We start from the raw sequence: 26,379 nt of genomic DNA, 5'->3' as shown, positions 1-26,379 counted from the left end.
ACGGAAAAAAATACCCTCCAAGATGAAAGTTTCACAAACCAAAGGCCACAATTTAGCATACATTTCATGCAGCAATAGATAAATTACAAATTTCTGTAGTAAAATATTTACTGAAGATCATGGGGCATAAAATCAGGATTAAAGGATTTTTGAAGGGTCATGTAGTTATACTCCCAGTCTGGAGTAGATCATTCCAGGAAGATTAAATATTAATTCCTTTTGGTGAATACAATCAAGGACAAAGTTTCCACAAATGATCTTCATGATCTCTGGACATTTTTCTAAAAAGCAATTGTATAAATTAATAAAGGGGAAGGAAAACCAAATATAAAACAAATAGAGCATTTAGTGAGAATGTGTTTGTGTGAATTGAATTTATATAAAGTGTGGAAGAGAAAAGTATTAGTCTTTAGACAATTCTAAACACGATTTGATATTGCTAATATACATGTACCATGGGGACATTTAACATTGACTCTAAATATACATTTCTCATACTTTAAAATTTTAGAATATCTCTGCATTAAAGTCTCATTGATTCTTGTTTCTTTCTATTTTACAAATACTTAAAACTGTGTTTCGATACATTTCACTATAGAAACAATATAATTCTTGTATAGATCCACCAGATATGTTTATGTGATATGTGTTTGAGTATATATATGTATATATTATATATACACACTAGTATTTGCTTTTTTTTTTTTTAAAGAGAGTGACTTACATTAGGGGAATATTCTAAATGTAAAAAGTAAGCCTCATTGGCATGAGGTATTTTGATGTGTTTGTTTCTTACAAGTCGATATCTTTCTTTTCAAGGAGAGATGGTTATGCACTAATTAAAATATATTTACTCTTCTAGATATTCCAAGAGTAATGATTGAACCTTCAGGTCCTATTCATGTACCAAAGGGAAATGGTACCATCTCAAAGGGCGATGGAGGACACAGTAATTGGATTCCTGATGTCAGAAGTACTAGGTGGCCTCTGAAGACACCATACATACCTCCTGTCATTACCGACAGGCCCACTTCTAAGCCAACAGCAAGGCCTACACCAAAGCCAATGCCAGAGCCTACACCACCTCCACCCCCACCCACAGAACTCAGAACACCTCCACCAGCAACAACCCCAGAACAACCAACCACCAGCCTGACAACCGTAGCACCAGTTGCCACCACATCTCCAAGAGAGATTACAGTTGACAACAGGATACACACGGATCCTCAGAAACCTCGAGGAGATGTGTTCAGTAAGTCACAAATGTTGCCACATTTGGGGGGATTTTTCCTCCAGTTCTTTTGAGATGTAATTGACATTCAGCATTGTAGAAGTTTAAGGACGTCAGCCTGATGGTTTGACTTATACTGTGCTGTGCTTAGTTGCTCAGTTGTGTCCCACTCTTTGTGACTCCCTGGACTGTAGCCCACCAGGCTCCTCTGTCCATGGGGATTCTCCAGGCAGGAATACTGGAGTGGGTTGCCATGCCCTCCTCCAGGGGGTCTTCCTAATCCAGAGATCAAACCCAGGTCTTTTGCCCATTTTTTAATTGAATTATTGGTGGGGTTTTTTTTTTGCTATGAGGTTATATGAGTTTCCTGTATATTTTAGATACTAACCCCTTGCCAGATATATGATTTTCAAATATTTTTCCTCATTCCATAGGCTGTCTTTTCACTCTGGATGGTTTCTTTTGCTGTGCAGCAGCTTTCTAGTTTGATGTCATCCTGTTTATTATTTTCTTGCTTGTACTTTAGGTCCCATCAAAGGAAATCATTGCCAAGACCCATGTTGAGGAACTTTCTTCCTGTTTTCTTCTAGGAGTTTTGTGGTTTCAGGTCTTTTGTTCAAGTCTTGAATTCATTTCAAGCTAATTTTTGTGAGTAGTATAAGGGTCTAGATTCATTCTTTTACCTGTTATTATCCACTTTTCCCAGCACCATTTATAAAGAGACTGAATTTTCTCCATTAAGTATTCTTGGGTCCCTTGTCAAATGTTATTTGACCTTATGTGCTTGGGTTTATTTTTGAGCTCCTGATTTTGTTCCTTTGGTCTAAATGTCTGTTTTTATGCCAGTACCATACTGATTGATGATTGTATCTTTCTAGGATAGCTTAAAGTCAGGAAGTGTGTGCCTACCACCTTGTTCTTCTTTCTCAGGATTGCTTTGGCTGTTTGTGGTCTTTTGTGTTAGCCACAGGCCATGTCTTGAATAAAAACAAGTTATACATAGTATAAGTCATATATCCCTATTGTTACGTATTATAAAGAGCTATATGAAAGTCTGTCAATTGGGCAACTAAGAGTGTGAGTGGAAAAGGAAAGAATAAGTAGATCATAGCTTCGATTCAGTATGAGAATTCTCCTAACCTAGATTTACTTGAAAACTTTCAGAGATGGGGAGCTTAACATAGCACATACCATTTAACTTTTAATCTAAGTGTTCATTCATTCAACCAGTAAACATTTTCAGTACATTTTAGAATGCCAGGCCCTGTATTAGGCACTGGGCTTATGAAGGTAAAACAGAAAAGCATATACTCTGATGGAAAAGACAGTTGCCCCAAAGATAACTGTAGTACTTAGTGGGAGAGAAGTGGAAGTAGGGAAGAGGGGTACCTAACTGGCCAGGGACAGCTTGGGGAATGGGGAGGCTTCTTGAGTGAAATGGGGCAAAGGGGATTAAAAAAAGGGAGGCATGGTTCGCGGGCACAACAGAGGCACAAGGGCAGGAAGCAGCATAGCATATGCAATAAACTACCAGCAAATTGGCAGGTTGAGCCAAGGACTGATGAGAAAAACTGGCCAACTACCCCTTGTCTTTACTGTAAACTGGTGGTTAGATCTATACAGGAATCAGGTTGCATTCAAGATTCCAGATTTTTGATGGGTGTCATTGGAGATAGAGGCTGTAGGTAAAGAAGTTTTGAAAGGGGGGAAGAGGTTGTCCCCTTATTACTAGAACAAAATTTGCTTTGTTCAAACCTCTTTTTGAGCCTTTTAATGTGGTTTTTTTTTTTTAAGTCTCTTTCTTCCCATTATTCCTCTCTATACCAACACACATATGAATTTAAAAATAACATTGATGTTCACCCCTAGGATTTAGCAGGATAAAACTGGGGAGATGCAGGGCTCCATTGATGTTTGAGAGCACTCATTCTAAGAGAGTGTGATCTTAAAGACTTGCCCTCAGAAAGAATTACCTTGATCCCATGCCAAGGCTGTTGGATGCGGCAGATAGCATGGCTGCTTTGGGATACTCCTGCCAAAAATTAAATTCCACTCTCAGTTCATCTTCAGTCATAGCTGCTGGTTAAATTAGCATGGATGAGGATATTTTGGAAGCTTCTTAATTTGCTGTCTGGAGACTAGAGCATATATTCCAAGTAAGGGAGTGGTTCTAAGATTTTAATTCATATTATAAAGAAAAGTTCTGTTTAACAACCTCTTCATTAAAAATATATATCTTTCAATGTAAAGAAAAATACAATCAAAGTAAGGGGCTATTTGGAGACTGCCCAACAGTGGCTGTAACTAACGTCAACTGAAAATTCATGAAATGAGGAGAGCCAAAGTCTGTTCTCAGACCAGTGGAGAGTAAGGATGGCTTAAGAAATTATGAACTTGGGTAAACTCCAGGAGATAGGGACAGGGAGGCCTGATGTGCTGCGATCTATGAGGCTACAGAGTCAGACATAACTTAGTGACTGAACAAGAACAGCAAGAAATTATTTTGCCAGAAATGAAGAAAATATCCAATGAATAAATGGTGTTGAACTGAAATAGTGCTAAGGTTCCCCTGCCAGGTACGTTACAGTGCAGATTCATGGGCAGGTATCTATCAGCACTTGTTTTCCCCTGAGTTGGGTCATACAATGCCTGGGACAGAATAGGCTCTCAGAAATATTTGTTGAATGAAGTGAAATGGATTTTTATATTGGATGCAACTATTTCTCCACTATTCAATAGACTATTGATTCTTATAGTCTATCCCCAAATAATCTATTTTATTTCAGACTTATGATCTTTCTCTTAGGTTGATGAAGCTTAATGTAGCTATTAAAATAAAACATTCTCTGGAAAACTAAATCTAACATACTTCTGAATTTTTAAGCATGATTTTGAGAAACAGTCAAAAGACATTGGAAAAGAATATAATACTGAGGCATATGAAAATGAAAAGTTTTTAGCTACTGTTGAGGATAGAATACATTGAATCAGAAGATATGGTTTTGATTCTCACCTCTATTATATATGAGTTCAGTGACTTTGGACAGATTACTGTGTTTTTTACCTGAATGTTTTCATCTGTTAAATGGCAGTGGTGGTTAACATTCTCATAGAGTGCTTCAGGGATCAAACATAATACAAGTAAAAATGTTTGTGAACTTTTAAATACTGTGAAATGTAAAAGATTGTTGATTTTATAGGAATGACTCTGATGGGGAGCATTTAAATAATATGTGATAATAACTTTTATGTATGATATGGAATATTAAGCATATGTTTTTAAAATAATTTCAACGTGAAGAACCCTGGGTTTTTCAGATTGTGTGAACAGAATTATAATCAGATATATTTGTAGGACTAGCGCTAACATGTTTTAAGCAACACTAAAGTTACCTGATGGGCTTCCCTGGTGGCTCAGATGGTAAAGAGTCTGCTTGGAATGCAGGAGACTTGAGTTTGATCCCTGGGTTGGGAAGATCCCCTGGAGAAGGAAATGGCAACCCACTCCAGTATTCTTGCCTGGAGAATCCCATGGACAGAGGAGCCTGGTGAGCTCCTCTATGGGGTCACAAAGAGCCAGACAGGACTGAGTGACTAACACTTTCACTTTCAAAGTGATACAGCATTAAATTCTTGTTCCTCCACTAATGGGACAGACCGATGCTTTTCAAAGTCTTTCATAGAACATTAGTTTTCTGGGATATTAGGCAAGTGTATACCTAAAAAAGTTCTGAGGTTGAATAAATTTGAGAGGTCCTGTGTTTAGTCAGGGCTTCCTGGGCGACTCAGTGGTGAAGAATCTGCCTGCCAGTGCAGAAGACACGGGAGAGTCAGGTTCATCCCTGGGTTGGGAGGATCCCCTGGAGGAGGGCATGACAGCCCACTCCAGTATTCTTGCCTGGGAAAACCCATGGACAGAGGAGCCTGGTGGGCTACAGTCCATGGGGTCACAAAGAGTCGGACATGACTGAGCAACTGAGTAAACCTGCAGGTTTAATCAACTTAAATAGGATTGTTAAGTATAGGACTTTTCAAAATGCTAGTGGTCATTGTGAATCTCTTGAAGAGGTATATAAGGTGCATCATTTCCCAAATGGATTTAACCATGGGATTATTTAACTGTTGCTCTCAGAGTTCATTATAGCCCACTTCAGACCAGGCTGGGCTGAACTAAGACTTCTAGAGACCACAAACCCAATAGTCTTATCCCATGAGCTCTCATTTGCGTGGTTTCTGAAACCAGTGGGTTGATCTTGGACTCAAAGAGCCTGCTGGGGATGTAGTAAGGGGGTGTAGGGAGGACAGAAAATTACCTGGCAGACTTAGAGCAAGAAAGGTAAATTTAACTGGTGGGCTGCCTGCCTGGATACCAGAGGTATGCTGCAGGGGATTGCTAAAAGGTTGAAGACCAAGTGAACACCAAAGACAAAAATCTGGTATCAGAGCAGGTAGGAGGTATCCCAGAGCAGAGAAAAAAAAGAACCCTATATAGAACCCAAAGTAAAGGACGTTAGGGAAAAATGCAATTCCAGTTTAGCAATACAGTGAAATATTGTGCATTGATTTCTTTGTCTAAAAAATGTTCACTGACTTGGAAAAGTACTTACTTTATAAAAATGTTAAGTGAAAGAGAATATACAGAATGGGGTATACCATTTGATCCCAATTAGGTATAAAATACACATCTTCCTATGTCTGGATGAATACAAAAGTCTGGAAGAAAAAAGACCAAAATAGGAACCATGGGTCTATCCAGTTGTTGATGTTTGGGGTGATTTCATTGTCTTTTTGTTATCCTCATGCAGTGATTTTAATCTTCCCACTGTCACTGGTCACAGTAATTTATTACAACAGTCATTCCTTAGGAGAGGGTTGTTGTTGTTGTTCAGTCACTAAGTCGTGTGCAATTCTTTGTGCCTCACCCCATGCAGGCCAGGCTTCTCTGTCCTTCATTGTCTTCCCTAGAATCCCACCCTCCTAGCAAGAGAGTTTTGTGTTTTGAAAAAGTACCCCAGGGAATGTTGATGGTGAATCATGTTAACTTTATTAGAACTTGCTGGTTTTTAAAAACTCAGTCAAAGTTTTGTTAACTTCTATTTTTAACCTTTCAAAATTTGTTTATAAATGAGCATGTCAGATTTGTCCAGTTTTAGCTAGAAAGCTCTGCAAGGAATATAATAGCACTGGGATCAGGAAGTAGATTTTTCTCAGAGTGTTATCAGAAGCCCAGTTGAACCAGAGTAACTCAGGGAACTTATTTAAGATGTAGAGTCCTAATCCCCACATGAACTAAATTGGACTTTCTGGGGAGTCGTGTCTCAGTGTACAGTATGTGTATAAATCAGACAGAGACTATGTTAAAAATGAAAACTTTGATTCAGTGGCTCTAGGTGAGGATCTGAGATTCTGGATGTTTTGCAGGCTCGCAAGTAAGGAGCACTGCTGATCTGCCGACTGCACTGAAGAGGGGTGCTGGTGGTTTAGTCTCTAAGTCGTGTCCAACTCTTACAACCCCGTGGACTGTAGCCCGCCAGGCTCCTCTGTCCATGGGATTCTCCAGGCAAGAATACTGGAGGAGGTTGCCATTTGCTTCTCCAGGGGATCTTCCTGACCCAAGAATCAAACCCGAGTCTCCTGCATTGCAGGCAAGTTCTTTACCGAAGAGGAGGGCTCCCTAAAACACAATGAAAACTCAGTACAGCAGAAGCAAGCCTTGAATGGAGACAAAGCCAGCTGTGGATTGTTCTACCTGCAGTGCAGGAGATTCCGGTTTTATCCCTGGGTCTGGAAGAGCCCCTGGAGGAGGGCGTGGCAACCCACTCCAGTCTACTTGCCTGGAGAATCCCATGGATGGAGGAGACTGGTGGGCTACAGTCCATGGAGTCGCAAAGATTTGGACATGACTGAGCAACGGAGCATGCACACACAGGTTGTTTAAAATTTAACACTTGTGCCTAAAACATAGCATATAGCATCTGGGCCATATCAAGAAGGAAAGTGTTTCAGAATAAAGATTATGGAATATAATATATGTATCAGGGGCTTTTAAGAGTGGCCATATCAGAAAACCAGACTTGGTGTTGCCTTGATACTCTAGATCACGACTGTGTGTTGAAATTCCAAGCACCATCAGTAAGACAGAGTTGTTTGCACTTTAATGGTTGCTGCTTGGCTGCCTCCTGTCCGCAAGTTCTCTCTTTTCCCTTTTACGGATTTTGCAGCGTCTGTGGCTGGTGTGATCACATTGTTCCATGGTCATGGAAATATAATCTCTTTTCTGATTCTGTGTGGTGATGAGTAAAAAGATTGTTTCTGCTGAGGGGTGAAAAGGTCTTCAAACTAGTTTGCTTTCTAGTAGACCGTAAGGCCTAGAGAGACCCTGGGAAGATGCCTGGCATCTCCCTGAATGTGAAATTTCAGCAAATCTTTTGAAGGACTGCTTGAAGGTCAGGTTCGAGTGCTGTGAATTCTGAAAGTTTTCAAGGCATTTTATTTATATTTTAATTGGATCCTGTGATGCCTGTTTTAAAAAATAGCTCTCTCCGGAAGGTATAAATTGAGTTCTTGGTGAACATGAGCAAAGTCAGAGATCAGATTTTTTTGTTGAGTTGCTGTACACATTTAGAGTTGTGATGAAAAATACTATGCTCATAGCCACTCTGTGACTTGCAGCATGTTACCAAATCTTCCTGTGCCTTTGTTTCCTTATCTGTAAGTGGGGATAATAACAGTATCTGCTTCATTGGGCTGCTGTGAAAATCAGGTGAGAGAGTGCTTGTAAAACTCTTTACCATAGTGTTTGGCATACAATAAGAACTCAATACCCAAAAGCTGTGCTACTTCTATTAATATTGTTGAATTCATGTACATGGTGATGGAAACATGTCCCACTTAACTCATAAAAACACAGCCTTATTTTGTCTTCTAGTTTTGAGTTTATATTTTTCTGATGCTTTTGATCATGTTTCATTACTTATGACCAAATAATTGGAATATCCTGTTTTATTTTTTTAGGTATTTATGGTACCTAATTGAACAGTGGTAATGTTAAAACAGACATGGTATCACCTCTACTTCTTTAGTGAGCAAATAGTGACGACAGCCTTTTCAGAGATGAATCTATGTAGATGGGAAACTTCTATGATGGGTCTTGCAAATATCAGAAATAAAAGTGTTCCCTTTTCATTAGTCCCGAGGGCATCGAGGCCTGTCCCTCACGGTGGTGGGCTTCTGTGTCACCCAGGGTTTGGTGTATACTCATCTAGGCAAATAGTCAAAGAGTCGGCTATGGTACCACCTGTGTTCTGTTCTAAGGCTGAGACTCAGGCCTCACTTTCTGACTTCCTTTGGCTTATAAGAAAGCAAAGGGACAAAACGTTTCTGGTGGTAAAACCTGGGATCTTCAGAGATAACAGTGGGGATGAAAGGCAAGAAGTCTGAGATGCTGTCTTTTGCCTCCCGCTGCTCCTCTCTTCCTTGTTCTTTGCCTCCACATTCCTTGTCCAGTGATCTGTGATCTAGAGAAGATGAGTCATCACCCTTATGGTCATACTTAGAGGAAAGCCATCTCTTAGACATTCTCTTCTCCTGGTGCGGCTCTAGACAAGTGCTTCAAGTCATCCTGAAACCTCACTAGAAGAGAAATAGGGGAGTTACAAAAATGGGGCTGATTATTGTCAGCTGTATCTATGTTCCTACCTCTCACTAGAGATTTAACTTTTCCCAGTTCTCTTCTTTCCTCTCAGCCCAAAGGTGTCTTTTGAACTTTGGGGATTTTTCCCACAGTGAAAGCTTTGGCACACTGGGGCTTATTTCTGTGGAGCTCAGCAACCCTTTGTGTTTTGTTAGTGATCAGTAGAGGACTGAGAATTTTCTCTAAGGTAGTTAAGGAAATTTCAGAATCTCTTCTCTAATCTTTTTATTTGCTTCCCTCTGGTGATTTAAAGCTGTACTGTGTATGTTGTTCATCTGGAGAAGGATGAAAAGGGCAGAGGAGAGAGGGAAGTAGGGCAGGGGAAGAGGAGGAAGGAGGAGGGGAGCAGAGAGAGGCGAGAGAGCCTCTTAAAACCCTTGTCATTCATCCTCACTTTTGCCACAAGAAAGAGCATTCGGAATATTAGGGAAGTTACATATGTACCGTTTTCTCCGGATGAACTAAACCGCTAAGTATAGAAAGAATTTAAGACAGTGTTATCTTTAATCTTCTAGTCCTACAACAAATGCCAGAACTGGCCTGGGTTATGTCATGGGAGCGACCCTGGAACAGAAACAGAATTTGTAAACCTACCTTTAATAAATTGTGCTTACATTCTGTTACTGTAGTTATTCCTTGAAAGAAGTCTGGTAGTAGGTGTACGGGACAATATTTACATTTCCTTCACTGGGCTTACCTTTTTTCAATTGGAGTTTACTTGCTTTACAGTGTTGCGCTAGTTTCTGCAGTACAGCAAAGTGAATCAGCTATCTGTGTACATGAATCTCTTTCCTGGGTTTTCTTCCCGTTTAGGTAACCACGGGAAATTGAGCAGAGTTCCCTGTGCTGGGTAGGGGGTTCTCATTAGTTATCTATTTTATACATAGGCTTTAGGGTCTTCCTGGTGGCTCAGTCGGTAAAGCATCTGCCTGCAATGCGGGAGACCCGGGTTCAGTCCCTGGGTCGGGAAGATCCCCTGGAGGAGGAAGTGGCAACCCACTCCAGCATTCTTGCCTGGAGAATTCCGAGGACAGAGGAGCCGGATGGGCCGCACCCCATGGGGTCACAAAGAGTCAGACACGACTAGGCAACTAACACTTATACACAGTAGAGTATATATGTCACTGTGCTTACTTTTAATGTTTTTTGGTAAAAATACTCAGTTGACTCTTGGGGAAACCTCATTTATGAAAACAGGTTATATATTAATACTATTATCCCTGAGGAAAATACACTTAATAGAACATCCTGGGGCAGAGTTCCTTTTAAGAAGTTTTTTGCTTATCTGTGTGGCCAGTTCTTCTCCCAGGCTTCCGGGCTCCTGTGTCCCTCAGCCATCAGGAGCATCCTGGGCCCCTGAGCCCCATCCAACCACATTTTATCCAGCTGTCCGCTCGCTTCAGTACCTGTTCCTTCTCTTTATTTTAGTTCATAAGATTATAAGAAGTAGGTTTTGGTGGATGAAAGATTGACTAATGGAAGAAAAGGTTTTAGGAAATCATCCACAGAGTATATGAAAACATTCTTTGGTTGATGTTAATTGTGGTCCTAACTGCCCTTTGACAGCCACTCCCCCCTGTTCATCCTCTGAGCTCCAGCCAGAATGCTGTACCTGACCTTGGCGCTCCTCTGTTACAATCTTCGAGACTTCAGTTTCAACCAGAGTGAAGTCCACAGTCTTCACAGTGCTGTAAAAGGCCCTGCAGAATCTGCCTGCACCTCTAGCTTTATTTGGAGCCCTCCCTACTTCCCCTCTCCACCACCGCCCCCCAACACCCTCGTGAGCTCTGCCCCTGGCATGATGTTCACATTCATACCTCATCAGTCTCTAGGGCGCCAGCTCACAGTAACTCATCCTGCAGGGCGTGGTGTAAGCAGCTCCTCTCAGAGATGTTCATGCATCTGTCTTCTGGTTAGCCCCCTGTTCCCTGGGAGTCTAGCCCATTCTGTCATTTTGTGTGTGTGATAATGATCCAGTTTCACTTTTTTTTTGCATGGTGGCCATCCAGTTTTCCCAACAATTTTTATTGAGGAAACTGTTCTTTCCACACTGTAGATTCTTGGTTCCTTGGTCATATGTTAATCGACCATGTAAGTGTGAAGCACGGGAGTGTATATCTCATCCCTGTTTTTTCTAGTCTGTTTCTCTGTTCATTGGTTTTTCTTGTACATAGTGGAAATCATTTAAATTTTTATATAAACTGTAAAATATACCACAGGGTGGGTAGTGAACCTTCTCTTGACACTTCAGTGGGACACCCTTACCAGTTCATACTGGTGTGTAAGGAAGGAGGATTCATTGAATAATTTAGCAGAGCCACAGACTGCAGCACACAAAATTGTAAGAACTAATAGCTGCTGAGCATTTTAGGTCTAAATTCCTTGGCCTACTTCCCGGTGAACTGCAGTGAAGGTGGGCATGAGCATCCACTGCTAAATTAAATGGTTCTTGGAAACCAAGTGCCTAAAATACTAATGAACCACCTGGGACTTCACAAGTCGTTAGACGACTAATTCTCTGAGTGGCTTTTATCCAAACATGTGGTCTCATCCCTTACTTTTAAACCTCTATCCCTCCCACTTTCTTCATTTCTGAGCATCCACCATCCACTGTGAATACCTTTCTCCCATATTCCCGAGCACCTTCTTTGTACTCACTGCCTTAAACACTCGCTCTTCCCTGTCTCCAGCACTTGGCTTTTAGCTTGAAAGGTTCCATCTTCTTTCCCTCTCAGACTGAACAGTGCTTGCTCAGAGAGGACCTCCTTGATAAAACAGGCCCTTGTGCCAGGAAGCCTTTGTCCTGTCCTTCCCCTCTGCACCAAGACTCTCCTTACCATTTGATGCCCTTCATTTAGAGAAATAGGGGCTGATAAACCTTCATAATGCCCTTAAAATATTGTAGTGTCAAATCTGAGCTATTCCAGTCCAGAGATGATTTGTATAAGCTATAACAAGAGAAGGGAACAAAAAAGTAATTGGTCTGTGGATTTGGTTTTTTTAAAAAAAACTTCCTCTGTGTCATGAGAAATGAAACGTGTGCCTACAACCCTGTAATATTTCTAGTCATAAGAGGCAGACTGCCTCTCAGAACCCCAGATGAGGAAAGGAAAGCTGGAATTGGACAACTTTGCTGTCAGTCATTTGGGTGTAAAAGTGGCTTCCCCAAGGGCACTTGTGATCAGTTTGTCCCAAGATCTTGTGCATTAACTAGCCTCTCTCCTTCCATCTATCTGAGGCTGTATTTTAGATGGGTATATGTGAGTGGGGGCGGGGGGGGCGGTGGATGAGGAAGGGGCTTCGGTGTTTAGACTTTTGCCAAAAAAAAAAAAATAGAAAAGAAAAACTTCAAAAGCAGTAACTAAAAAAAAATCAGGGCAAATATTACTGGTTTGTTACTTAATTTTAAAAATTATTGCTAAAAATCATTGGAACATAATTGAAAAAGAACCCTTTTGACTGATGTCTATTCCATGGTGTTCTATGTCTTTACTCCCTGCCTTATAAAAATAGAGCTAATTAATTTAAGTTCTGACAAAGAAAAGGGAGGATTGCCTGGTCCTGGGCCAAGAATCCCCTCCACTACCACCAACATTCTCTCCCACTCCCCACTCCCAACCCAGCTACTCTCCCTGACATCATCTGGTGCTTTTCCATGCTAGTTTTCATTAGAATTTGGAGTTGTAGTGCTCTAAATTCTACATTTAAAATTTGCCTCTCCCATTAGAATGCAGGCTCCAAGGGGGCCAGGTCCTTCTTGCTCTTGTGCAGTCTGTCTCCTTGGGACCTCGCCCAGGGCTTGGCATATGTGTGGCAATTAGATGTACATTGAAGAAGTAAATAAATGGATATGAATCCATTTTTAAAGTGTACATGGGCTTCTGGCAAGATCTTAGCATTCACTCAATAAACACTTACTGAATGCCTGTCACTAGGTTCAGCCCTGGAAATGCCACATGAATAAGGCACAATTGATGCCTTCTAGGACTTCAGAAGCCAGCAGAGGGAAAGACGCATATGTGTGTAAATGACTGCAGTTCTTTAGGAAAGAGTGGAATAGCAGCATGTAAATATGAGCTGTCAGAGTACAGGGGGGAAGAGCTGAATTCACTCAGAACGTTAGAGTTTTCACCCGGTCAGTGGTATTTCTGCTGAGCTTTGAACAGAGATCTTGCCTGGAGAATCCCATGGACAGAGGAGCCAGGCAGGCTATAGTCCATGGGATCGCAAAGAGTCAGACACGCCTGAGCAACTAAAAAAATATTTTTTTTTGTAACAGAGAGGGGAGGTTAGACTGGTTAATTAGCAGGAAGAAGAGCATCCCAGGCTGGGCAGGGGGTCAGAGAGGTGAACAGGACAGCGTGTTCGGGCAGTACTGTGTGTTTTAGGGGGTGGATTGTGAACACTGTGCTAAGGGGTTTGGATTTGATCTAAAAGGAGTCAGGGAACCTGCTTAAGCCCTGAAGCCCATCGCAGATGCAGAGTTCACTGGAGACGAGTTCATGCTTTGGTTAGAAAGTTAAACCATTCGCTGCAATTACAGGCATCTCCGCCCCCCTGCCATTAAAACAGCCTTAGACTCCATAATGTATCTTTCGTAGACAAATTTTAGAATTTCATAGACAGATTTTGCTAGAAATTGGTAGCTGTTTTAAAATGTATTTTCCAGATACTTTTAAATGTATTTTTTGTTGAATTTTAGAAGCTTTTGAAACCCATTTATTAAAATTGTACCCAGAAAAATGTTATAAGATCTCTCCAGAACAAACTTCATGAATCCTTATGTGAACTGTGATGAAATATTTTGGAGTTTCCAGATGAGTGTAATACCGACGTCTTTCCCCCGTTGTTTTAGGTAATGCCTCTTTGTCAATGCCTCATTGAAACTGAACAAAATGCATCTCTCTTGCAGTTCCACGGCAGCCTTCAAATGACTTGTTTGAAATATTTGAAATTGAAAGAGGAGTCAGTGCAGATGATGAAGCAAAGGATGATCCAGGTAGATCCCTATATTCTTAGTACTGTTATAATGATACTATTTCCCTCTATTTCATTAAAATAACATTTTTAATTGGAGGATAATTGCTCTACAATGTTGTGTTAGTTTTTGCTTTCCAACAACATAAATCAGCTTTAAGTAAAGCAGCTTTTAAATTGTAGACTGTTTGGTTACATCTGAGAGAATGGTACATTTTTTTTTTTTTTAACCACTTGGTTTCCCCTGTAGTTAGATCAGTTGAACAAAAACAGTCAATCATCATTATCTTCTTTTAAAAAAATATTGAAGCAGCATTACGTTGAGGAGGAAGTCATATTTTATAAGTGATGATGTAACAAGGTCATAATTTGGCAGCAATGGTGTGTTCTATTTTTACAGCTGAGCACTGATGCACAATTGTGCTGAGAAAGGATTCGTGTGATTTCCTTTTGATCTCATGGACAGACCTTCTGGTGGAATATTTAAATGTGGACAGGAGAGGACACTTGGACAGATACTCCTAGTTCACAAGACTTTTTTTGTTGTTTGCCCTTGGGTTTGTGGTCTACTCATCTTTCTGGTAATTTCTTTGCAGGTGTTCTGATACACAGTTGTAATTTTGACCATGGGCTTTGTGGATGGATCCGGGAGAAAGACAGTGACGTGCACTGGGAACCAGTGAGGGATCCAGCAGGTAAAACCATTCGTCTAACCCTAGTACACATTTCAGCTGGATCCTATCTGAGGACCCCAGATCGGCTAATCAAGGATACTGGAACACAGGTCTGTGTTTACTCAATAGAAAAGAAAGTGTGTCCAGCATTCATCTTCCATTTTTTTTAGGTGAACTGAATTTGTTAGCTAGCAATTAGAATTATAAGTAGACAAGTAATTTATTAAAAGCCCAGCTAATTTCTCTCAAAACAGCTTGGTGTAAATATAAAACACGTAGACTCACTCTAAAATATAAAGTTACATGTAGTGCTCCCGTCCCAAGTATAAACATAATATCAGGGTACAGCAGCCATCATATAGTCCTTGGCTGTTTTCTTGATTATGTCTTTGTTTAAGAAATAGTAGAAGGAAACAGTGGAAATTTCTGTGAAGTTGTGAATCTCTCTCACAATCTAATTTTCAGTTTTAATTTGGATGCTGGAGGAATTAGTTATAAATTACCACCACTTATTCCACAAGAGAATGTTATTGGAAAGGTAGATGTAAATATAGATCCTTGGAAAATTAAGACTTTTAAATTACACACATCCTACGAATCTAAAGTTTCAGAAATTACAACATGTTTTGTCATCTTGCTTCAGGAAACAAAGCTACATATTGTTGTTGGTTCCCCCACCCCACCCCACCCCTCCCTCTTTAGTAGTTAATCTTTTATGGGTGAGTCAAACTTAATGGAAGGGTGAAAAGTTTGGTTTCTTTTTTTTTTTTTTTCCTTTTTACACTCCTGATTCTAGACTTGGGAATGAAAGATGCAAATCATGAAAACAAGAAAAAAAAGTTACTTGCTTTAAAAGCCTAGTTCTTCAATACTATCCCAGCTAGAGAGATAGAGCACAGAACATGTAAAGGTTAGCTTGAGGATATGCTCTATTAAAACCAGCTCTTCTTAATGGTCAGTATGCACACAAATCAGCTGGAGACCTTGTTAAAATGTAGGTTTTCATGCATTTCTCATACTTCCTGGGGGTACTTTTCAGGTTCATCCCTCATGTACATTTTGAGTAGCGAGTTACTAAAGGTTTGGGGCAAAAATATATTCATTAGATCCCCTAAGACTGAAATGTTAGAGATAATTAAAAAATGAAATTTGAGGTAAGCTTTTAAAAAATTCCCTGGTGGTTCAGATGGTAAAGAATCTGCCTGCAGTGTGGGAGACCAGGATTCAGTCCCTGGATTGGGAAGATTGCCTGGAGAGGGTTATGGCAACCCACTGCAGTATTCCTGCCTGGGGAATTCCATGGACAGAGGAGCCTGGCCGGCTACAAGCCGTGCGGTCACAGAGAGTCAGACACAACTGAGCGACTAACACTTTCACTTTAAAAATAAGTACCCAATAAATTCAGAGGGGTTTTTAGATTTAACTATAAAATAATTTTTAATCTCCCACACACACATACCAGTACAGTCTCTCTCACTCTCACTTCAGGTTAGCTCTGAGACAGATGACATTATTATTAATGTCATAGAATAACTGTGAATAAGGGAGAAAACATTTATTTGATAGGTGCGATAGTCCTGACTCATCATCTCAGTTTTATTTAATCCTCTTATCTAACCCTGTGGAAGTCATGTTTTTATTTCACAAAGGCCCAGAGGTTACATCAGTTTCCTAAGGCTACAGAGCTACAGAACAGACTTCCCATCCAGGCCTCTCTGTGCTGCCCATGCAGCCACCTCAGCAGTTCAGCCCACAACCCCTGCAGCGTTACTGAGGTTTGCCCCATCCAGCCTGGCCTCTCTGTCCTGTGATTGTGTGCATGATCTGATTACACATCTCAGGCCTGGAGATTTGAGTGACCACTGACCCGGAGTAGTGTGCTACAGAAGGAAGGACCTTTAGCAACCTGATGTGATAAAATGGTGTATAATGCTCATGATCACAATGAATAAGTGTTCTAAGTAAGGTGCACTGGGGAGAGTAATTCACACTCAACTCAGAATTCATTGCACTTGTCTGTAAACAACCCGTGTGAAATATTTGACTTTTTAGAATTTAAATACTGTCTTTTAGAACCAATGTAGTACTTTTCAATAGTTTTTATTATTCATCACATATGTAAATGTTTAAATTTGCTGTGACAACCCCCACCCCGCTCCCCACCGTCAAATCCACTTGCCCTCCAAGAGGAAAATGAAAAGAGGATTGGCAGTTAGAATGGTAGACAGAAAAAGGTCTGAAACGGTCCTTTGGCTGTGATAATACAGAACAAGCGGAAAGGAATGGTGGCTGCCTGGGTAATTAGCGCCTGCTCACTGGCTCTGGCCCCTCAAAGATGCTTTTCTGGGGTTGCTCCAGGTTTCTGCCAACAACTTGGATGAACTGGATGTTGAAGGCATACTGACCAATCTGTGGATAACTTAAAGCCACGGGAGAAAGCAACTGTGTGTGCTGACACAAACAGCCTCCAAAGATTAGACCAGTGGGCCACACTTAAGAGGCGGCATACATAGTGAATAGTGTAGCTCTTGAACCACCCACACAGCTGTGGGAGTGCAAGCATGTGACTTAGCAGTAAGTGTGAAAGACTTAGAGTTTTAAGGGATAAAATTAATGTGAGTGAACCCTGTATCACTGCTGCCAGAAAGTTGGGTCATTTCCATAGAAATAGGTATTTTTTTTTGAATGGAAAATACACTTTGGTTCTTACCAGTCAGAGAAAAGAGGTAATTGTTGGTGACTCGGAAGAGTATGACCTTGCTGGAAAGATATCTCAAAGCTTATAGAAAAAACAGGTAAGGAACCCAGAATGTTTAGTCTGGAGTAGAAATAATGTAACAGGGCAGCTTTTCAAAAACGTGACCAGCAACATCTATCTCACTTGTTCTGGGACCGCAAGGGGATAAGAACTTGGATCAGTAGGTAAAAACTTACAAGGGGGCTGACTTTTGCTCACGGTCAGAACTTTCCCACAGTCAGAGCTGTCTAAAGAGAGACCTGGGGGCTGTCAGTGGAGACCTTGGACTGGGTGACACGTGACAAGGTGTTGTTTTGAGAATTGGACAAGGGTTGGATTCGAGCCCTGGGAGCCTCTGAACCAGAATGGAACATCCCAGGTCATCCGCGGAGATCAGAGAGCAGAGTTCTATCTTGGAAAATGGATGGGAAGACCAAAGATGACAGTTAGTAGAGGTGGTTAGAAGACCGAAGGTGATACAGCTTATATGTCAGGGCATAATTGCAGCTGGGGTTTTTTTTTTTTTTTTTTTAAGCACATATTGGGAAATTCTAACCATATACAGATTCTAACACACTCAGATGATAAATACTGTTGAAGCTTACTTTCTGAGCCTACTTTTCTTCTAGGAAGTCCAGGTGAGGTTGTGCGTATATCACGTGCTAAGGCCAGAAAAAGACTATAAGCAATTTAATCAATCACTTTTGTGTGATTATTCTAATTAGCAAACTGTTTGCTTCTTTCTATCTAGATTATACCATTTGTAAGGGAACATATGTTTGGATTTCTGCAGTTATGACTGATTTTTATGTTGTGTATTTCTTATGCAAGATCCAGATTTGCAAATATTCTTAGATACTAATATCTCTAAGACAAACCTTAATTAAACAAACTTAAAACTTTGAGAAATAGCTGCAAAATAAGTGCATTTATTAGCTGCCTTCCTCGTGCTCATTAGATTTTGTTATCACAGTCAGTCTTGAACTTAATTGTGACTTAATGAAATTAATCCATCCTCTAGGGAGTGTGTGCTCCTTACAGATGTGATGTTGTGTTATAGACTTGTCGCTGTGACCCTGAATACATGTCCTTCTCCAATAGTGTCAAGACTAAACTTGGGACCCTTTTCCTGGAACCCTAATCTCTGGGGATCAAGAGTTAAGGGCAACTGACTCAGCTTGCTACTGAGAGTTACAGGGAATTTATTTAAATATAAAATTATATGCTAGCATGTATGTACAAATATGTCTACTGTAGCATTGCTGCTGCTGCTGCTGCTAAGTCGCATCAGCCGTGTCCGATTCTGTGTGACCCCATAGACGGCAGCCCACCAGGCTCTCCTGGGATTCTCCAGCCAAGAACACTGGAGTGGGTTGCCATGTCTTTCTCCAATGCATGAAAGTGAAAAGTGAAAGTGAAGTTGCTTAGTCGTGTCCGACCCTCAGCGACCCCATGGACTGCAGCCTACCAGGCTCCTCCATCCATGGGATTTTCCAGGCAAGAGTATTGGAGTGGGGTGCCATTGCCTTCTCTGACTGTAGCATTAAGAAACATTATTTTGAAATACATGAAAACAGGAAAAGAAAAGCTCCCTCCTAACCCTGGCCCCCAGATGCAGCCAGTTTCTTGGTTACCTTTCCAGAGAGATTTTTCCACACAACAGCCCCCTCTTCAGTACCTTGCTTCTTCCACTTAATGGTGTTATCTTAAGAGTTAACATAAGTGTGGACTTTGAAGCCAGGAAGCCTGGGCTGTAACCTGGCACCACCACTTACTAGCTTTGATCTTGAGCAAGTTAAGTTACTTCAGTAGTGTCTGCTAAACATATGTAAAGCATTTAAGGCAGTCCCTGGCCCAGAGTTACCGTTAAAATAGTGTTAGCTGTTGCTGCTGAAGCTTGTTCTGTATCAGCACATACAGGGCCCCCCCACTCTTGTTAATGGTGGTTACTCCAATACTCCTTAAACGTATTTAAGCAGCCATCCACTGAGGGACGTTTCAGTTGTTTCCAGCCTTTGGATAGTTCAGACAATGCTGTAGTAAGTAATCTTGTACAGATATCATTTCCTATCTGTTTGAAATTAAAATTTTATCACCTGTATATCTGGCATCTGTTATTGACCAAAACCAACTTTAGATACTGTGATGCTTTAAACTGAATCCATGAAAATAAATGTAATTTTATATTTAAACCAGTATTTTGGAATCAGAAGGGAAAATATTTAATCGGGTAGTTTGTTCGGAATGCTCAATCACTTTTCCTTTCACTACCATTCTAAATTTGTAATAGCTCCATTTATTAAAAAGGGAAAAAGTTCTTTGTGGTTAAAAAACAAAACAAAAAATTCCTAGTGGCCACAGAGTAGCCCTATGGGGGAGAGCAATTGTAACCTCATTTATAGAATTTTAAGTATCTATATAAAAGGATTATTTGACTCTTCATAGGATTCCTTGGTTTTTGTTAGGTTATCTTGTTTGCAGGCAGTGTCTGGTATGGTAAGAGTATCCATTCCACAGGGACTTAAGATAATCCTTGTTTTGTTAAATATTACAGATTAACTGTAATAGCCTTATATCTTTGTCTTAACCAAAATACCTGTGATGATTCAAAAAGCTGACAAACAGGGAGACATTCTAAATCCATCTAAATATTTTGGCTCAAAATATTGTTTGGATTCATTTGGGGAAGAGAGAAGTGGAAGGAGTACAAAAAAATTGTTTGTTTTGATGAGTCAAGTACATGACTCAGGGACTTATTTCTCTGTTGTTTTTTGCTGTATTCTTGGAACATCATTAATTCAACGAATGGCATTAAATGCCTACCATGTATTAGGAATGTAACGGGGTTTAGGGGAGCAGTTGGTTACAACCAAGAGTTCACAGTCTCCTGGAGGAGGGAAATGTGGAAACAGGTGATTCTTGTGCTGAACAGGTATTCAGGCAGTTTTGAACTCAAATTGTTACTCAGCTACACAGTGGCTGGATGACACCTTGGGTGACATCACCTCTCAAAACCTCAGGCTTGTTTGCAGATGCAGAAGCTAAGAGGTGTTCACCTCAAGGGCTTGTTTGCAGGCTGAATGAGATGCTCCTCATGGAGCACTTGCACAGAGCATCACAGGTGTGCACAGGTCACCTCTGTGGGTCTTTAAAGGCCCGGAGGGGACTTGGTAGAGGAGAAGTCACTTGCAGAATAACATCCCAAACCTTGTCATGTCTTGTACAGTCTGTGTTAAGAAATCGTCTCCAGTGAAATGTAAGTGGGGTTTCTATCAAAACAGATACACATGTTCGGCACTGCAACCACATTCTTCCTATGGATAAGTCAGTGTCGAGACATCAGTGTGTTTCTCAGTTGGTTGCAATAAAACAGCCTGAGGAGAATGTCATTTGTACACGGGCTGAGTTTCAAAATATGACTTGCAGCTTTCCCTGTCCTGAGAAGCAGCACCCCCTTCCACATCACTGCTGCTCAAATCTTTCCCCCTTAATTGCAGTTCCTCTAACAATAGGGGGAAGCAAAAGCTGTAGCCCTGAAGATCCAAGATCATCAAAGTGACCTTTCCAAAGGGAAAGATTTTAGTAACATTTTGTATTCAGGTATACATAATAGAAGTTGTATATACTAATTGCATTGTTATGGATTCATTTTCATATAAACATGTTTTAAACTATTTACCTCCAAGTAATACTGATGCTCTGGGAAGAGTGGCAGGTTTCCAGAACACTTCTGCATCTTCTTGAGGGCAGGTATGAGAAGCACAGTGAACTCATTTGTAAATGATCCTTCTCCCTTGAGAGACTTTTTTTTTTAAGTGGGGAGAAGTGAGAATAATCAGATCTAGTGTCCCTTTAAATCACCATCGGCTCTACTGCCGGGAAGTAGAAAATCCACCTAGAAAATTCTCCCTGGCATCTTAAGTCAACCACCACACCAGCCAGGCAGTAGATGCATGCGGATCAAGAGGTGGTGAGTGTGTGTTTGCCTGTGTGTGTCTGATCATATTTAACTGGAAATATTTATAGTATTAGGATTACTAACTATTGCCTGTTCTTGGCATAATCTGTACCCCTCATGAGCAAAGTGTTCTCTGTTAATAGAAAACCACAGAATTTAAGACAGTCATAGAGATAAGTCCTGTCTTCCTCCTTCAAAAGTCTGCAATTCTTTACAAATGACTGGCACAGCCTGAGGCCTACCAGGACAGAAGTGAAGCGCCAGTCCCCGCCCGCCCTGGTGCCAGCAGACGCCTGAGCACATGCGCACACACGGCCCTGCTCTTCCCCTGCAGGTGGACGGTATCTGACAGTCTCAGCAGCCAAAGGCCCGCTGGGAAGGGCCGCCCGCCTGCTGCTCCCTCTCGGCCACCTCCTGCATGCAGGGGACCTGTGCCTGTCATTCAGGCACAAGGTGACGGGGCTGCACTCCGGCACGCTCCAGGTGTTTGTGAGAAAACACGGGGCCCACGGAGCAGCCCTGTGGGGAAGAAATGGTGGCCATGGCTGGAGGCAAACGCACATCACCCTGCGAGGGGCCGACATCAAGAGCGTAAGTAGACCCGCCAGGGACGCAGAACCGGGGAGGTTTTCCTTTCAGAGGAGAACTCGGGGGTCTGCAGTGGAAGCCGCCTCCTCTCTTCCTGAATTCAGGCACGGGGCTGTTGCATTTTCCGGGCGTGGCGACCCTGCCTCTTGCTTCTTTCTTTAACCCCGTGCTCGTTCATACATGTTCTTCACGGCCACCTCTGATCACCACCTCTCCCCTGACCCTGGTGAACAGCCCCTACTTTTAATGAAAAAAAATTTAGGAGTTGCAAAAGTTAAAAAAAAAAAAGTTAACAAAAACTTCAAAAGGTGGGGGGTGTGGTGGGCTTAACCTGCTTTTCCTTTTACTCAAACTCCTTATACTTCAAACTATGAGCACCATGAGCTACCCTAAAGTGGGTTATTTTTTAAATCTTTCTTTAAAGTCTTTTTTCCCCCCTCTTTGGCTCAGAGATCACAGTTAAGCAGACTTGGGTGGGAACCAGAACAATATGTTTGGAAAGTATTATTCTGTTCACGACAGGATGTGGGGAAAGCTCCGATTGAATGTATAAAATTTTATCTGAAGTAATCAAGTTATAGGTGGCAATAAAAGATCTATAATGCCCCACTGAAATAGTGAATGTATTTGGGAAACGTGTCGTCTTTATGGCGATACTTATTAGGAGATTCTGCATCTATACCTAGAGGTAAAGTTTCTAGAAACTGCTTTAAAAAGAAAGGCTGGAGTCCATGAAGACGGCTTTTATCAGAGAACTGGATTTGGTTTTACTATTTTTCTGAAAATTTCTCTTAATATTTACATTGTTTGGAGATAAAAAACAGTGAGTTGTTTGACACCCTAACATAGGTTTCTGTTTTAAAAGGAGCAAGGGTGCTCTACAGAAGATAAAAGGCAGGACAGACTTTGGTCTTTATGTAAGTGAACAAGGCTGTGACTGCAGTAGGGTGTTTGGGTCTACTCCATTTTAAGCAACAAAACTTAGAAAACATCTCAGATAGGCTGCATGATTGGGATCTTTCAGAAATTTGGCTCCTAATTTCTACACCATTATATTCCATCCCACTCTTTTCTTCTGACCTTGGTAGTCTTTGACAAAGTCTCCACTTCATAATCATTCCTCAATGGAACTATTGTTTAGAATGACTTTTCAAAGAGGAACTGATTCTGGGTAAGGTGATCTGGTGAACAGTCTACTGATGACTTAAATTCCTACCAAAAGGCAAGCATCGGTGACACTAGCAACTCTGTTCTAGTCTTTCCTTCTGTTAAGTTGACTATTTAGCTTGTGGGGAAAGGTTGCCTTTATTTTGGTGAATGAGCAGACGCTGGAAAGGAGCAGAGGAGGCTTGACCCGTGTGTGCGTTCTCTCTCTAGGTCATCTTCAAAGGTGAAAAAAGGCATGGTCACACTGGGGAGATTGGATTGGATGATGTGAGCTTGAAAAAAGGCCACTGCTCTGAAGAACGTGAGCAACTGCAGAACTAGCAATGAACCCCCGTGTTGCTCCCTCCTCTTTTTCCAACCTTCACCTCCTATCCTCTCCTCCCTCTTATCAGGCCTAGGAAAAGAGTGGGTCAGGAAAGTCTGGTGGTGACCCACATCTTGCTGGCCTGCTTTTGTTGTGCAATCCCAACGAACAGTGACACCCTCCTTGAAATACAGGGGGCATCTGTAGATGTGTCCAAAGTCATTTTGGGGTATTAACCTTTCATGCTGTGTCTCTTAAGAAGGCCTTTGGCGTGTATGACCTATACCATCCTTCATCCTGGTTGCAAGGTGTTTCTTGTAGCAAATTATGGGAGGAGGTTTCAAAAGAAATCTGTGCAAATGGCCATTCTGTTATCTGTTCAGTGTTGTACCACGAGTAGTATTGACTTCCCCTAAGATGTGTTGTACAGTGTGCTTGTGAAATTTGGTTTCTCCTTCCACTTGGTATTGATTGATCTTGTCTGACCTGAACTCTTTCACTGCCATTCTCTTTGTAAAAGAAGGGTGTATAACATATCAAGATGCATTTATTCTTGTTAACTGTATTTTTCCTCTAAAGACAATTATGTAAAGTGGGCACATAATCCCTTGTTAGTAGTATTGTGTTTTGTATAAATGTGTTATTGGTAATAAGTAGTTATGTGTTCCTAATAGTTACAGACTCTAGTTGCAAGGGAAAGGCAGCTTGTGATCTCTTGAGTTAAAAAATACACGGTGGAATGACATCCAGTTCCATGACCTTATATTGGCAGCAAGAGAAAATTGGAAGAGGTGTCAGGTTGTGGTCAGAGGAGGTGAATTTAATGGCATTGAGTTTGATCACTACAAAGGACAGTAGACCATTCAGTAATAGACAGGAAACTGAGGTTAACATATAAAACCCTCACTGTTTCAGGTTACACTTGAAAACCAACAGCTTTTACCGTAACAACATGGCTCTTTCTGGTACTCTGTAAGAAGCTTTATGAAAGTTCGGATTGTTTTGAAGAAAAGGTTCTGTTTGTGGAAGCAGGGTGTTCGGAAGCATGGGGGAAGCTTCATTGAATAGATTTTCATACTAATTTTTAAACCAGTATAAATTTAGGCAGATCTAGATCATGACCTATGTGCTGTTGTGTCAGGAAAGGATAGGAGGCAGATCTCATGCTTTGAGGCGTTGGATGTGCTGGAATGGTTTTCATACACACACTAGGGCAACAGGACAAGATTGGAATTCCAAGATCAATGAGCCCTCAACTACATTTCCTCCCTGCAAAGTTTACTTTTAGGTTTAAAAATATACATACCGAACTTTTAAAAGGCAACTTATTCCTGAGGCTTTCATTTCTGATTAAGTAATCAAAATATTTTCTGCTGTTTTTGCCAGGAATCACAAAGATGATTAAAGGGTTGGAAAAAAAGATCTATGATGAAAAGTTAAAGGAACTGGGATTATTCAGCATGGAGAAGAGAAGACTGAGGGGCAAACCATTGCTGGTTTTCAAGTATATAAAGGGTTGGTACAGAGAGGATGGTGACCAGCTGTTCTCCACATGCACTAAGAATAGAACAAGAGGAAACAGGCTTAGACTGGAGTGTGAGGGAGCGTTTCCTGGCAGGGACAATTGTTAAATTAAAATCTTTTGTTTTTAAAAAAGTGTGAACTTTTTTGAGACTTAAAAAAAAATTGATAACATTCTTTTCTATTAATTTAAGATGGTTAAAAGTGTTCTTACCTCAAGGTAGAGTAACAGATTACAGAATCTCTCCAAAGATATCTTGATTGTATTACTATGTAATGAAAATTTCCAGGCCTAAGTAACATGGACTGGGCTAAGGTCTAACTGAGGTATTTCCCTCCGGCCTCCGAATAGAGAGGAATCAAAAAGGGGAAAGCCACAGTGCTGAGCTCATGAAAAGGTCTCTCTCTTTATGGCAAGCCTAGAAGTATTACAAAAAAAAAAAAGGAAAAAATGTAAAATTTATTTATTCCAAAAGAGTATGAGGGGCAGATATTTTAGTGTCTCAGTGACATCCTAATGTTGTGGTGTGTATTTTTTTTTCTCAGTAAAGTTATAACCCTTTCACTTGCTAAATGGATGATATTTCAAATTTTTAAAGAGACTATAGCTTAAAACATAGCTGAGAGAGATTTTTATCTGGTGCAATCTCCCTGCAATGTGTGTGACGACTTAACCTGGCTATTGAAAAAGAGTGCCATGCCCAACACCACTGCAGGACCTTTCCTTCACCTAATAGCAGAAGTTTCTCTTATCAATTGGAATCTCCAAGCCCCGCAAAATGATATTGTTTTTGGAACAATAGGACTGTAGAATCTCTCATCATTTAACTTGGTGGAGGCAGGGCTAGAGGGGGAATATAAATCAGTAAGCCTTTGAGTTAGGGGCCAGGAAATACAGCTTTAGATCCATTTTTAATGATTCATTTCCTTTATGGTCATATAACTGCACAACTGGAGATGAAAGGGGAAATAGAAAATTTCACTTTTAGGTGCCAATAATACATTGCACTACACTGATCGAAGAAGTTATCCAAAGTACTGTATAACATCTTGTTTATTATTTAATGTTTTCTAAAAGTGAAAAATGTTAGTGGTTTGCCAAACAGCCAAATAAAAGTAATTCTTTGTAAATAAAAACACTGTTAATAATACCAATCGTCTGAGTTTCTTTTTTTTTTAACTGGAAGAATTTCAAGGTAACTTGAGTTTTCACAGAAGCCTTCTATAGTAGAACCACTTTAACACCAGAAATATTGGGAACAAAGATGATAAATAAAATATTGCCATTATCAGTAACAGAGGATGTCAGAGTCATCATCGATTGCAGCCCTCCGACCTGAGCTGGTGAGCCCTGAGAAACAGAGCTGAGAAAGGAAAGAGTACCTACCATCTAGCAGCCATTAGCCTGCAGCCTCTCCCTATGGTGAACCCTGAGGAAACTCAGGAGGATACTAGCCCCACGGAAGTGAAGGGAAGTGAAAGTTGCTCAGTCATGTCCGACTCTTTGCTATCCCATGGACCATACAGTT

The 26,379-nt window shown here is 40.9% G+C and overlaps 1 protein-coding gene across 8 annotated transcripts in view; it reads left to right on the top strand.

Moving 5' to 3' along the window:
- The window catches only part of NPNT (nephronectin), a 76,479-nt gene extending 50,480 nt beyond the window's left edge, over positions 1–25,999 (top strand). For 6 of the 8 annotated variants that reach the window (XM_040237520.1, XM_040237517.1, XM_040237518.1 and 3 more), the window contains 6 exons: positions 863–1,252; positions 13,837–13,923; positions 14,498–14,596; positions 21,605–21,861; positions 23,236–23,326; positions 24,716–25,999. In XM_040237520.1, coding sequence (XP_040093454.1) covers positions 863–1,252; positions 13,837–13,923; positions 14,498–14,596; positions 21,605–21,861; positions 23,236–23,326; positions 24,716–24,960 — 1,169 coding nt within the window. In that variant the 3' untranslated portion in view covers positions 24,961–25,999. The remainder of the gene's footprint in view (positions 1–862; positions 1,253–13,836; positions 13,924–14,497; positions 14,597–21,604; positions 21,862–23,235; positions 23,327–24,715) is intronic. The other 2 variants (XM_040237522.1, XM_040237523.1) reach the window with 2 other exon arrangements.
- The last annotated feature ends 380 nt before the right edge of the window (positions 26,000–26,379 follow it).

Source organism: Oryx dammah, unplaced genomic scaffold (assembly GCF_014754425.2).
Source record: "Oryx dammah isolate SB20612 unplaced genomic scaffold, SCBI_Odam_1.1 HiC_scaffold_3, whole genome shotgun sequence".
Lineage (NCBI taxonomy): Eukaryota > Metazoa > Chordata > Mammalia > Artiodactyla > Bovidae > Oryx > Oryx dammah.
The sequence above is the reverse complement of the archived record's forward strand: the minus strand, read 5'-3'. Positions and strand labels throughout refer to the sequence as shown.